General features: G+C 42.5%; 1 protein-coding gene across 2 annotated transcripts in view; it reads left to right on the forward strand.

Moving 5' to 3' along the window:
- The window catches only part of LOC140913108 (formin), a 246,752-nt gene that overhangs the window by 26,668 nt on the left and 205,275 nt on the right, over positions 1-14,809 (forward strand). For both annotated transcript variants that reach the window (XM_073348842.1, XM_073348843.1), the window contains one exon: positions 4,081-4,142. In XM_073348842.1, coding sequence (XP_073204943.1) covers positions 4,081-4,142 — 62 coding nt within the window. The remainder of the gene's footprint in view (positions 1-4,080; positions 4,143-14,809) is intronic.

Below are 14,809 nucleotides of genomic sequence, written 5' to 3' on the forward strand. Positions count from 1 at the left end.
GAAGAATATTTCATTTTATATCTATTCTTATTACAGAATTAAGCATCTACTTTAAACAGCACTCTCCATTATTACCCATCAGGAATATTTGTATTTTAGATACTTCCTTTCTAGTTTGGAATAAACATTACATTGGTCAGTAAGTTGATGTGCTACAGTATATCTGTTTATAGCATGCTAGAAAGTATATTAGATATACATTACAGTATATTGATTTACAACACACTGTATATAAGCAATTCAAAGACTTGGACACTTGCTTCTACCAGAGGTGATATGTTTAAGCAGAAGATTGGGTACACTATTTCTTAGAGTCGTAGAGTTTAAGAGCAGAAGGGGCCACTAGATCATCTGCTATTGCCCCAAGCTTCAAAATTTTTTGGAATAAGGTAACAAAAAAAAAATCTTATAACTAAAAGTTCTAGCATTCCAAGCTATTGAAATTATTCTGGAGTTTGCCAATCCAAAGAGTTGATGTAAGAGGCAAGAAATTAACAAGACTGCTACTCCCAAATGGTAAATAATATTCTGCCTCTTAAATAAAATATATGGTTTAAAAACCAACCCAAGCCATTTTCTCAGACTGGACTTTTTTTTTTTTTTACTTTATTTTGGCATGTTCAAGATCCCTGAGATACTGGAACCTTAGAATATTAATCTATACGCTACCCCTACAGAAATGTTAATTTACTTCTGCGTCAGAAAGTGTTTGGAGAATTCTTGTTTGGTAGCTGGAGAGGAGTTTGCCAATCTGGAAACAGGCAGCAACTAAGGAGCTGAGGATTTGTATATTATGTACAAACTGGTTAGGATTCCTATTTGGTTTTGTATTCCTTATTTTTCGTGTGGTTTACATTGTTTACTGCGTGAGTTATGTACTTAGACATTAAATCTGGTGAATTTCATGTTTATGATGGGTTTAAGGGAAGAGAGATATTGAGGAGATGACATTATAAGTTGTTTTTGCCTGTCCTTGTTATTTTGTCTCATATTTTTCTCATTTTACCAAGCAAATAAATGTAGTCATTTCTCCCTTTGATCTTTTATATCAGTCCAGATGCTATGGTTTAGCTCCTTCTAGCTGGCAAAAATAGTTAAAACAATTTAAACAAGATCTACACATAAGATGCTTCCTGGCTCACAGACTTCAACTGTTTCTGTCTCCAGCTGGTAGAAAACCAAGTATCCTTTCCCTCTCCCTAAAGAAACAATTAAAAGAAAGGCACACACAGTCAGACTCCTCTGCCCCAAAGAAAGAGAGAATTTGTTTTTTTGTTGGTTGTTGTTGCTCTAGTTCTCTGTACTAGGCACCATATAAACCCCTAAGATAGCGAAACTTGTCAGTTAAATTTTGGCCTTAGTTTTCTTTGTTGTCCAACAAAAAATGTTGAATTTTGTTGAATGACTTCTGTAGTTTGATCACAGCTATTCCCAAGAGAAAGATACAGTACATATTCTATAGCTATCTGCTAATTTAAATCTCTTTCCAGGGCAAATGAAGTACCTCAAAGGGAAATGCTTCTCTTAAACATGTTCAGTCTGGTCTATGCTCATCACTCATTGCAGTTGTGGTCTCTGATTCTCCCCTACTGAGTCAACAGGAATTGTATCAGAGAGCAGGAGCAGAGCCATGTTCCATTGGCTGAATATGTTTAACTGTAGGGAGAGAGGAGGAGAGTAGCTTTAGTTGCCAAATGTGCTGCTGCTTCCTTAGTGCCATATGAGGGACTGACTACCTCTGGGCCCTCGGTCTCACTTGCAACAAGCTTTCTTTAGAGAATGTGAGCAAGCGCCAACTGTGATTTATGAATGTAAGCACTAACAGTTACTCCACTTACTAAACACAACAAATAGTCAGCTTTTGTAGTCTGGTTTGCTTATTAAAAGAAAGAGCTCTACCAAGCATGTAATCAATGTAGCTAATATTATCCTAGAATGCTTTCATGTCAGTAGACAGAAGACTGTTTCAGTTCTTTAATTATGTTTTCAAAGCTAAAATGCAAGTATATTTTCATGACTAAGCAGTTATGTGTTGACAAGCCCATCTTCCCCTGAAATTCAAGCTTAATTTTATGCAGACCCATATGGCTTTCTTTTCATTTCATTACTCAGAACTGTGAATTGTATTAATTAGAGTCCTATTTGTTGGAATCATGATGAGTTTAAGGATATACAAATTTATTTTTACCGATTGCACCATACGCAAATAACAATCAAATCCATATTATTGTATGAAATCTTTTCATGTGTGGTCTGTGATTTGCAGTTACAATTTTTTAAAAGATATAATAAAATCTTAGTCTAACAAAATATTAAAAACAGTCTTACAAAATATTAATTGCACCCTCAGCAAGTTCGCAGATGACACTAAGCTGCGGGGGTGGGGGGGTAGATATGCTGGAGGGTAGGGATAGGGTCCAGAGTGACCTAGACAAATTGGAAGATTGGGCCAAAAGAAATCTGATGAGGTTCAACAAGGACAAGTGCAGAGTCCTGCACGTAGGAAGGAAGAATCCCACGTACTGCTACAGACTAGGGACCGACTGGCTAAGCAGCAGTTCTGCAGAAAAAGACCTGGGGATTACAGTGGACGAGAAGCTGGATATGAGTCAGCAGTGTGCCCTTGTTGCCAAGAAGGCCAACGGCATATTGGGCTGTATTAGTAGGAGCATTGCCAGCCGATCGAGGGAAGTGATTATTCCCCTCTATTCAGCACTGGTGAGGTCACACCTGGAGTATTGCATCCAGTTTTGGTCCCCCCACTACAGAAGGGATGTGGACAAATTGGAGAGAGTCCAGCAGAGGGCAACGAAAATGATTAGAGGGCTGGGGCACATGATTTACGAGGAGAGGCTGAGGGAACTGGGATTATTTAGTCTACAGAAGAGTGAAGGTAGCTTTGATAGCAGCCTTCAACACCTGAAGGGGGGTTCCAAAGAGGATGGAGCTAGGTTCTCAGTGGTGGCAGATGACAGAACACGAAGCAATGGTCTTAAGTTGCAGTGTGGGAGGTCTAGTTTGGATATCAGGAAACACTGTTTCACTAGGAGGCATTAAAGACATTAAGAGATGGAAAATCTCTCTCTTCCCTGGGTAGGCTGTTCCAATGTTAATTACTCACACTGTTAATTTTTTTTTTTTGCCTGATTTTTAATTTGAAATTGTCTGGCTTTAACTTCCAGCCATTGGTTCTTGTTGTGCTGCCTTTCTCTGATGTATTAAAAAGCACTTTGGTGCCTAGTATTTCTTCTCCATCAAGGCACTTATACAACATAAGCAAGTCACCTCTCAATCTTCTTTTTGATAATCTTTAAGGCTTTTAAGTCCCTCGCTGTAAGGCATTTTTCCAGGCCTCAAATCACGTGGCTTTTTTCTGTACCCTGTCCAATTAGTCGATATGTAGATGTTATCGGCTTTAAAATTGAATACAGTTCAGTGCAAGATTTGAATACTAAATGTAGATATTCCTTCAAAACTTTTTGTGTGTGGTAGAAGCATGCTATCAACTCCGCTTTTTACTTCAAAAACCAAATCCCAAGTTTCTTCCCGTTACCTCAATTTGAAATTCATTCCCACTCCACCCATACACTTTACTCCTCTCCCTGTGTGAGAGCTATTTGTATTATCCTCTGTCATCATTAACACCATTGTCAGTTTCAGAGTAGCAGCCGTGTTAGTCTGTATTCGCAAAAAGAAAAGGAGTACTTGTGGCACCTTAGAAACTAACCAATTTATTTGAGCATGAGCTTTCAGTGAGCTGTAGCGCACAAAAGCTTATGTTCAAATAAATTGGTTAGCTCACGAAAGCTTATGCTCCAATAAATTGGTTAGTCTCTAAGGTGCCACAAGTACTCCTTTTCTTTTTACCATTGTCAGTATGGCCATGTGTATCTCCTGATCCTGGAAACATTTTCTTTGCAATCTTTGTAGCAGGCCTACTCTTCAGAAGCCTCTACCTATGTTTTTGGCACGGAAGCACAGTATGAAATGGCACTGTGTCTAGAGTGTCATGTTTCATAGACAGAGGCTTTTTTTGACTTTTATGTCACTAATCTGAATCGCTTCTTTATTTTTTTACAGAGTACCATGCTGCAATTTTGCAATTAAAGAGGGAAAACAAGGAAGAAGTTGAAAACTTAAAGGTACATCTTTTTAATGATGCTGATGTGTTATAAAGTGACTTTTTGTTCTTTAAATCTTGTGCAAGTTGCAGATTTAAGTAATCCAGTATGTGGTTTATGTTCTGATATTAAACATATTTTTGTTTTTCTCTCTAAAAGTAAGTTTTCAGCTGACTGGCAGCTCAATTAAAGTTAGTTTACTTAAAATCCATATGTGCAGTCACAAATCACTTTTAAAGGGATTTAGCATTTTTTCAAATGTTTCTTTTGTAATCTTGCTGATTGTATCACTCCTGCAGGGCACAGGGCAAATTCAGCCCTTTGACTCATCAGCACTGTAATTTGTAAACTCATTTAGTATATTAAAACTCCAAGACTTAACTCATTGCTTTTTTATTTAAGTAGTAGCATGGATTTCTTGTAAAGTGCAATTATTCTCCAAAAAGTGCCCATAGAAATTGCATTTGTGGGGTTATGTGTCTGTGATTCCATATTTTACTACCTTTATGAGTAAAAGAATGTTTGTTTTCCTAAATGCCACCTCTGAAAACCCGGTCTGGTTTCTGACTGTTAGAGCTAGAAAGATCACAGTTCAACATAAATAGAAAAAGTTCTATGATCTGAATTTAATTAACTATCCTGTGGATGGTATATGAACTCATCAGAATCGAGTCCACTCTTCCAAAACAATGTTGGCTTTGCAGTGCTAACTGAAGTACAAAGTAGCAAAAGTATATTTTTGTCCCAAAAGCAAGCAGATGTGATTGAATGTATAGCACAGGAGCAGATTTGTTGAATAAGAAGCTGGTGCCAGTTTTAAACACTTTGAATTATCTTCTGGTCAAACTATCTAGCACTTTTCTAGCACTGCACAGCGAATTAGGTGCAATACCTGCACCATGGTACCACAGTACGTTTTTCAGTGTGTAAGTCATGAGTTACAAACACATGCAGCGTTTCCATTGTCAGCATTAAGGCAAATGGAATTGAAGACAGCAGGTAGAAAAAGTCTGAGCCTGGTGACATGAAAGGCAACATGTTTGCAGAAGCTTTACTAATAGATTCTACTTGCTGGGTCTCCTCCAGTGCTAAATGTTGTATTTTTTCCCTCTGTTACCCCACACACACTGACTCTTCTTGTGCTGGTATAATTTTTTCAGTTTTCATCATTTTTCTTGTGTCTATAGTGTGAAATCTTGCCCCACTGAAAAGTCAATGAGAAATTTGCCATTGACTCCAATGGGACCAGGATTTCATTCATATTGTTTGGTTTTTGAATTTTCTTCAAAATTCCTTGAAATGTATCAGGCTTGGTTTTTAATGCTGAAGACTTAGAATTTATTGATTTCTGTTTTTAAAAAGCATGTACTCAATAGCTGTAGATTAATCAATCAGATTATCCTGTCATATAAAAATGTTCAGTATAACAATATAAAAACAAGTCCAATTAGCCTAATTTCATAACAAAATCTGGCCATCCAGCTGAACTCCTGTTGAGTGTTGAGTTCCAAGGAATTTTATCTCCCAAATTACTAAAAATTTGTAGTCTAGAGAAACACAAAAATGGTAGGCCAAATCTTAATTGTGTGTTTTAATGCCAACTCATAGAATTGTAGGACTGTAAGGGATCTCGAAAGGTCATCTAGTCCAGTCTCCTGCATCCCTTACAGGTGTTTGTCTAACCTGCTCTTAAAAGTCTCCAATGATGGAGATTCCCAAACCTCCCTAGGCAATCACAACACAGGGATGTGATTCCCAATATTTTAGTCACATTGCGTTCTTGACATCCTTTAGGTGACGCTATGCTTAAAGATAAGGAAAAGCCTCACAATTATTAACCATGAATATTGGAAAAGAAGAAGATTGTCACAGTTACCAGGCTAACAGCACCACCTGTACGGCCGGCCTTAAGGGCGGGCCACTCAGGCATCCACCCAGGGTGCCATGGTCAGGGGGGCAGCAGTGCAGAGGTGTGTGTTGCCAGTGTAGTGTCAGAAAGTGCTCCTGGCTGGCTGGGAAGCGCTGCAAAGTTGCAGAGGTGATGCGTCGGGGGGGCACCCAGATTTCTCCCTGCTTCTTCCTGGCAAAGGAACTTTTTTGTGCGGGCAGCAGTTGTGCACAGATACTGCTCATTCCCCCATTACTCTGCATCTCCCTAGGGGAGACTATAAGGGGGAGTGAGGAGCAACGCCGGCCTCCCAGCATCCAGGTCACTTTCCCCACCTGTGCTGTGCTGTGAGGCAAGCATCAGGAGCTGCTGCTCTCCTGCCTGCCCCTTACACAGCCCAGGTGGGGAAAGTGACTTGGAAGCAGGGAGCCCTGATGTTGCACCTCGCTCCCAACCCCACACTCCCCAGGGGGCCGGAGGAGCAGTGTTCAAGGGGGGGAGTGAGCAGCAATGCCAGCCACTCCATGCATCCAGATCGTTTTCCACACATGGATGCAGGAGGGGGATGCAAGGTTTAAGGGTGAAGGGGGCACAATGCAGGCATTGGGGACACAGGAGGGGCAGGCATTAGGAGCACAGGAGGTGGAGAGCACAGGGATTGGGGGTGCAGGGAGCGTAGGGGTTGGGGCGAAGGGGGAGTGAGGAGCTACTGAAGCCCACAGGGACCAGGGCAATGGGGGACACCTGTGGGGACCAGGGGCATTGGGGGAGTGCCGTGCCCATGGGGGCCAGGAGTGCCAAAATACAAGTTTGCCCAGGGTGCCATTTTCCTTAAGACCTGGCCCTGCTGACCTCTCCTGGTCTCTTTGAATGCATCCCTTCCAGGTCTCGGTCCTCAAGCCATCACCTTTGTTGCGGTGGAATCCCACATGATTCTCCCACTCTCAGACCAGGCCTTGGGCTGCCGTCCCCCTGTACTAACCATCATTACTAGGGTTGCCAACTTTGTAATATTTAAAAACTGGACTCTCCAACAGGAGGGCTGGAACCTCTCTTTACCAGCTCCTTCCTACAGGTTTCACCCCAGCCCTGACTCTTCCTCCGAGGCCCCACTCCTGCCCCAGCCTCTTCCTCCTGAGGCCCCGCTCTGTTCACTTCTCTTTCCTCCTGCCCCCATTGCTCGCTGCGCTTCTCCTCTCAGTCCCCAACCTCTGCCTGGGTCGGGAGGCACTTGCCTGGGAAGCTGGGGCTGGGAGCTGCAGATGCCCAGTGCAGGTAGGAGGTGGCCCTGGCTAAGTAGGGGCTGGCACAGGTGATGATTCAGCACCTCCCCCGCCCGCAGTAACCGGATTTTGGGTGTCCAGTCAATAGATCTGACTGGACTTTCCAGTCGAAAACTGGGCATCTGGCTACCCTAGTCGTTATCTCAGCAGGCCTGATGTATGTTCAGTACTTGCAGTTCTGTTCCCTCTGGGAGCTATGGACAGTGGTATCCACTGATGAGACAGCCTTCTTAAAACCACTTACTGTTGATTTAGAACCAAATAATTTCAGAGAAAATTTACTTTAAAACAGTCTATACATGTGGCTTTCCTTCCTAAGACTTATCTTCCCCATGAACCTGGAAAGGTCCTTACTGTTTCAGATGCTTTTGAGGGACGTTGTCATAAATATAAAGGGAAGGGTAAACACCTTTAAAATCCCTCCTGGCCAGAGGCAAAACCCTTTCACCTGTAAATGGTTAAGAAGCTAGGATAACCTCGCTGGCACCTGACCAAAATTACCAATGAGGAGACAAGATACTTTCAAAGCTGGAGTGGGGGAGAAACAAAGGGTATCTCTGTCTGTGTGATGCTTTTGCCGGGAACAGAAAAGGAATGGAGTCTTAGACCTTAGTAAGTAATCTAGCTAGATACGTGTTAGATTCTGTTTTGTTTAAATGGCTGATAAAATAAGTTGTGCTGAATGGAATGTATATTCCTGTTTTTATGTCTTTTTGTAACTTAAGGTTTTGCCTAGAGGGATTCTCTATGTTTTGAATCTGATTACCCTGTAAGGTATTTACCATCCTGATTTTACAGAGGTGATTCTTTTACTTTTTTTCTTCAATTAAAATTCTTCCTTTAAGAACCTGATTGCTTTTTCATTGTTCTTAAGATCCAAGGGTTTAGGTCTGTGTTCACCTATGCAAATTGGTGAGGATTTTTATCAAGTCTTCCCCAGGAAAGGGGGTGTAGGGTTTGGGGAGGATTTTGGGGAGAAGGACGTTTCCAAGCGAGCGCTTTCCCTGTTATATATTTGTTAGACACTTGGTGATGGCAGCGATAAAGTCCAAGGGCAAAAGGTAAAATAGTTCGTACCTTGGGGAAGTTTTAACCTAAGCTGGTAAAAATAAGCTTAGGGGGTTTTCATGCAGGTCACCACATCTGTACCCTAGAGTTCAGAGTGGGGAAGGAACCTTGACAAACGTGTATCTGTGTTCCATGTCAGTCTGTTTCCCCAGTACTAGCTCTCTCGTGACTCACCCCTTTCTCTGTCTTCAAAGAGTCTCTTTAGATGTTTAGTGTCCCTTTGATTCCTAGGCTGCCAACCTTGGCAAAGCAGCTGGGTAAGTTTGAGCTGGAGGCTGGAAGTAGCATTTTCATTTGAAAAGGATCAGCCATTTTCTTATTATTGCCCCCAAGTGTGTGTTGGGAGGCTACTTAGCTAGAGGTGAATGAGGAACACACAGCCCATGTGGCATGGGGGCAAGAATGGGGGGCTTTGGTATGGGGAAGGGGAAACATATTCTGGAGACCAAAGGGGTAGTGTTAAATTCTCACCTCTGCAACCATGAAGACAGTAGTAGTGGAGGAGCCAGGGATACAGACTAAAACTATACTGTGAATCAAGTGACTCTTGTGGTAATCATCAGTAGCAATGATTGTGAAGGCAAACTCCCACTAGAAGTGCATGGAAGGACCCATAGTTATTTTGTATTTCTCAAAATAGAAATAGTCAAAATGTGGTGGGGAGGAAGATGAGGGTCCATATCCCTATTTTCTCCCTGATAAATAATCGGTTTATTTCTAGGAAGTGAACCACATAAAAATTTGTACAGGAGTCTAGAGAGCTACAGCAGCACCAATACTAGGTTACCCCGGAGAATGTAGATCAGGACTCCTTTAAAGCAAATTTGGACTCAGTAGTAGCAATGGTCACTCTCTTACGATGATCTTTCAATACTGTGATTTGGGGAATCCAGACACACTTTATGAATTCTGTTTGATACTGGGACTCCGTGTGTGTCTGTGTCAGACCCTATTTGAATGTGGGGCTTCTTGCCTTTTCTACTGTCTTTTTGCCTCCGTATTGGACTGAAATTCTAAGAGCTGGTGATACAGGGCTGACAATGGTGAGCCATTAATCTAAATAGTTCCCCTTCAAATGGGAGCACCTTAGGATGTGGAATAGTTGAAGTCTAGGGAAAACCAGTTTTGTCCAACTTTTCTGTGGGAGGTTCTAGAGCAGTGGAATTTCCTCAGAGACAGAACAAAGAAAGGCTGAGAGATTGGGACAGGGACTCACAAACAGCAAGCTGTGGTATGATAGGGGAAGAGAGGAGCCTGCTTTCATAATAGGGGGATCCTTCTTAACTGCAATTTGAGCTGAGAAAGACAGAAACTGGTTTCAGTGCATAGGAGAGAGACAGATTCCATGATCTGAAGTAGAAGCTATGTGCAGGAGGGAAGATCCTGGGCTCCTTATAGGACTCTGGCCGGTGCTCAAAGAAAGCTTGGGATAGTGAGGCAGGGAATGGCATGTAGGTGTGTTGTTCGCCTTGTTTAGAACTGCATATTCATTATGCTAACTAAAGAGTGTTTGGTTTTTGGGAACACTCACCAAATCTGTATATGGGTCTACCTCACGGTCATGTATCCCTGAAGACGAGGTTGAAGTGTGGGAAAGGGTATGCTTAAACCACTGGGGAGACTTATAGATCATCACTGGCCTTGGGGGCCGAGCGCAGCACTAACACAGAGCTCCATTTCCATGAGGAGGTAACAGTCAGCTAGTGCCCAGGAAATGTCCCAAAGATACCAACGGGAGAGACGGTACCTCAAGGAAAGCTTTAAGAGCACATGTCCCAGTCTGTGAGATCCAAACCACAGTCTGATGAATGTCTAGCCAAGGCAAGCTCTACCAGGGTTGTGTGTGACAGCTATACTTAATTCATCATGTAAAAAATATGGCATGATGATACTACTTTATTGATAGACAGTGTCTGGTAACCCTACACATTCCATATTAAAAGACTCCATATTATTGAATAAAGTATTTTAGAATATGAAAACATAAATGGAAAGAAATGCTGACATGTTAATTATAGAGACAAAGTGGGTGAGGTAATATCTTTTATTGGACCAACTTCTGCTGTTGAGAGAGACAAGTTTGAAGCCACACGGAGCTCTTCTTCAGGCCTGGGAAAGGTATTCCGAACATCACATGATGCTAAATGCAACGTGGAACAGATTGATCATTTTCCTGTGTGAGATTCCCAGGTGTGTTCAAACAAAGACAAAAACACCCTATCACCCATGTCTGAACGCTTTTCACGAAGTGATCACTCTATATCTGACCTATCAGTCCTCATCCTCAAAGGAAATCTGCACAACACTTTCAAAAGAGAAACCTGAGCGATTAAATTCATAACTCTGCTAGACACTAAAAATCATGGATTGAACAGAAACACTGGACTTATGGTTTATTACAACAATTTGTAACCCAAGAACCCCCTCTTTTTGTTCTGACTACAGAGGTGTTAATGGGCCAGTCTACCTTGAATGGTTCCTTGCAATATGTGCTAACTACTTATGCTAAACCATCTATCTGTTCCGCCTTGCCTGTTGCTGTGATACTCAGAGTACCATGCCACAAGAGGAGCTGTTGATTGGTTTCCATTAAAAACATTAATTTTGGACTTTTTTGTTTTCTATGAAAATAAATTTGAAAGAAATTGAGGGGATAGTAGATTCCTGAACTGTAAAGTTCAGAAACATTTTTTTCATTAATTTGCTATTCTCAAACTTTGTGTGATAAAAACTTAAGTCTCTTGTTAAAAGAAGCAATTAAGGTAGTTTGTATTTTTTTCCCATGACTGATCAACTAATGTTAATTCATTAACTGCTGAGATTGAAATATGAATGTTTTGTCAAAGTATAATAAATAACATAAAGGGTTGCAAATGATCTTCAGTTTAGATGAAGGAAAATGTGCATGCATTATTTGCAAGCTCATGCCTAGTTGTGACTCAATTATCAGTTATGATGATGCCAGAAAAACCGACCATTATCCATTTTAAATGCATAAATACAACTTAAAGTTAGTTTAAATGCAAAAGTTTTCTGCACATGATCTGTGAAAATTGGTGGGAACTGATACTGCCATTGTGGTGGTTTCCCACAAGATGTATTATATTCATACATTTTCTCATATGGTATACATTTGTTTGGTGATGTCTTTATTTTGATGCTTGACAGCTTTAGTTCATTTTCACTACCTCACAGCCCAGTGAAACATTCCTACAGACTTTTTTATAACTAAAATATTATGAAGTGCAATGTCTTTAGCGTGATTCTTCAAACTCACAAAAATAATAGGAGAGTGAGTTTGTGTGTGTGGTTTTTGGAGGGGGGTGAGGGAGTGAGAGAACCTGGATTTGTGCTGGCAATGGCCCATCTTGATTATCATACACATTGTGAAGAGAGTGGTCACTTTGGATGGGCTATTACCAGCAGGAGAGTGAGTTTGGGGGGGGCGGGGGGGGCGGAGGGTGAGAAAACCTGGATTTGTGCTGGAAATAGCCCAACTTGATGATCACTTTAGATAAACTATTACCAGCAGGACAGTGGGGTGGAAGGAGGTATTGTTTCATGGTCTCTGTGTGTATATAATGTCTTCTGCAGTTTCCACGGTATGCATCCGATGAAGTGAGCTATAGCTCACGAAAGCTCATGCTCAAATAAATTGGTTAGTCTCTAAGGTGCCACAAGTACTCCTTTTCTTTTTGCGAAGACAGACTAACACGGCTGTTACTCTGAAACCAGTGCTCTTGTAGCTGTCAGTGTAGCTAGATTGCAGCGCTTTCCCTACTGTGCTCTACGAAGGCTGATTTAACTGAAAGCGCTCTACATCTGCAAGTGTAGCCATGCCCTAAGCTACAGCATCAGCACTGCAGCTGCACCACTGGAGTGCTTCAGTGTAAACAGGTTTCAGAGTAACAGCCGTGTTAGTCTGTATTCGCAAAAAGAAAAGGAGTACTTGTGGCACCTTAGAGACTAACCAATTTATTTGCGCATAAGCTTTCATGAGCTTATGCTCAAATTGGTTAGTCTCTAAGGTGCCACAAGTACTCCTTTTCTTTCAGTGTAAACACTCACTCCAGCAACGGAGGGGTTCTCCCATTGCTGTGTTTAATTCATCTCCCCAGGATGTGATAGGTAGGTCTATGGAAGAATCCTTCCATTGACCTAGCAGTGTCTGCACCAGACGTTAAGATGACATAGCTATGTTGCTCAGGGGTGTGTATGTCTCACACCTCTGAGAGACTTAGGTAGGCTGGTGTAAGTTTTCAGTGTAGACCAGCCCTAAGTCACTTCACAGACATTGCATTACCTTTAATTATGCTTGGGACTGCAAAATTTAAAGTATTAACAGCAAAGGAACATGTTGTGCCCTGGACTAATGTACTAATTTAGGCCAGATCCTGGCCAGCACCCTTTCCTGGCCACCCACTAGGATGGCTGTGAGGGGAATCCAGGATTCTGGATTCCCCAGGATGTTTCAGGCTCCTCCTGGAGTCTGAACAGAGTCCAGCCATTGCCCCAGCCTTGGGGTCTCTCGGCATACTCTCAGGGCACAGATTTTTTGTCTGGCATCCCCCTGATTGTCAGAACTCACCGTCCAGCTGCCTAAGCCCTCTGGATGCAACACTGATCCGTTAGATTCCCTGATACTTAAACAGACCCCTTTACCAGAACTCCACCGACCCAAAAGGTGTGAGTTTAACTGTCTCAGGGCATGCAGCACTTGTGGAGCAGTCAACACTCATTCAACACTTTGTACAGTCTAACATCTTTATGCTCTTTATAGTAACCATGTAAAGCACAAGAGAGTACAGATCATACACAACAATAAAACATCCTAAACAGTGTCCCTCACTAGCTCATCCTTCCCTTGGGAGTCCTCCACCCCTCCCACACCCCTTGTCTACCCTACCCCTGCAGCTGCCTCCCTCATCTTAGCCTGATGCAAAATGGCTCTCTCTCCCCAGTTTTCCTCCCATCCCTCCAATTCTGAGTTCCTTTACAGACTTCTGCTGAGGTCACCTGCTTCTTTTCTTCTCCTGGTAACTTTCTGTGACTTTCACCACAACCACCCTCCCACCCCCCCCTTCAGATAAAAGGAGGAAGCGTCTTCTCCCACTTAGAGTGTAAACCCATTGTCCCAAGGTCTTTTACTTTGAATGGATCGTTGAGTGCTGATCACTCACCATTGTCTCTGGCCTCGCAGAGACATGACACAACCCTGCTAACTCATGGGGGGGACTCACATACATATGAGCTTTCTCTGACACAGAAGTTGCATGATACAATTTAATCAAATTATCCGCAATTCGGAAGTATTACAGGCAGCATCTGCAATCTGTCACAATGCCGGTATGCTCTTAGACTACGTCGACGCTCTGAGGTAGGGGGGTGAATGGCCCTGCTCATGGACGTGCACACAGGTGCTAGGGCTTATTGCACTAGCATGTGTATAAAGAGCAGTGTAGCCATGGTAGCATGGGCAGTGCAGGCACAGCTGACCTATGTCAAGTACAAACCCACCTGAAACCGGTGGGTACGTACTCGGCACATGCCTCCACTGCTGCTACCTGTGCTTCCACAGCTACTCTGCTGTTTATACTCGCGCCAGCTGATGAGAGCTAGCTGGAGCAAGTATGTGTATGCAAGCAAGGGGGTCACATCCCTAGCTCATGGTGCAGAATTAGCTGTAGTTTCTCTTGGCTTTTTATAATTTGTAGGATGGAATTTTTTATAAGATTAAAGGAGGATTACTACAGGTTTATTTTAAAAAAAACCTATCGGGTGTTATATTGAAGAAATTTAGGCTACGGCTAAGTTTTAATATAACAGTTTGTTGCATTTTACTTCGGCATGGGACAGTGTGTTGGTAGCATCTCTGTCAACTAAGGTAAACACAAGACTTAGATGTGTTTTTGACAACCAGAGCATTGAGATACCCCACAAACAGACATGTCATATTTCTCTCTCTGCAGCTACTCTTTGCAAACTGATCCAGAGACCAGAACTTTATAGGGGCTGTGAAGAAAGTTGCTCATCATGCCACCCCTACCATAGATTAGGGGTGAGATCCCTACTCCCATTCCTGCCCCTGTACTTCAGGTAAAAAGGCTTAGAGCATTGTAAAGGGGCCAACAAAAAAGCCAGCTGTGGGCAGGGGTGGATCCCAACAATGCGGGAACCAAGGAAGACAGCTATAAGGTTGTCCTTCAAGGATCCCAACAAAGCCATTGCAGAGTGGGCATGCTGAGGGAAGGGAAGAGGAACGGTCACATACTGCTGTAGAGATTCTAGGCAGTGCTGCAGCCTGTGGGGTGTCCCAGGGAGGCTGCCGTAGTTTAGACATCCTAAACATAAACCCTAAACATAGGGTTGTCTGAATTATGCCAGGGGCCTCTCCAGCCCATGGAGTGGCCAAGGATCAGGAAAGGTGCAAAGGGGGCTTAAATCACCAT

This window comes from Lepidochelys kempii, chromosome 6 (assembly GCF_965140285.1).
Source record: "Lepidochelys kempii isolate rLepKem1 chromosome 6, rLepKem1.hap1, whole genome shotgun sequence".
Lineage (NCBI taxonomy): Eukaryota > Metazoa > Chordata > Testudines > Cheloniidae > Lepidochelys > Lepidochelys kempii.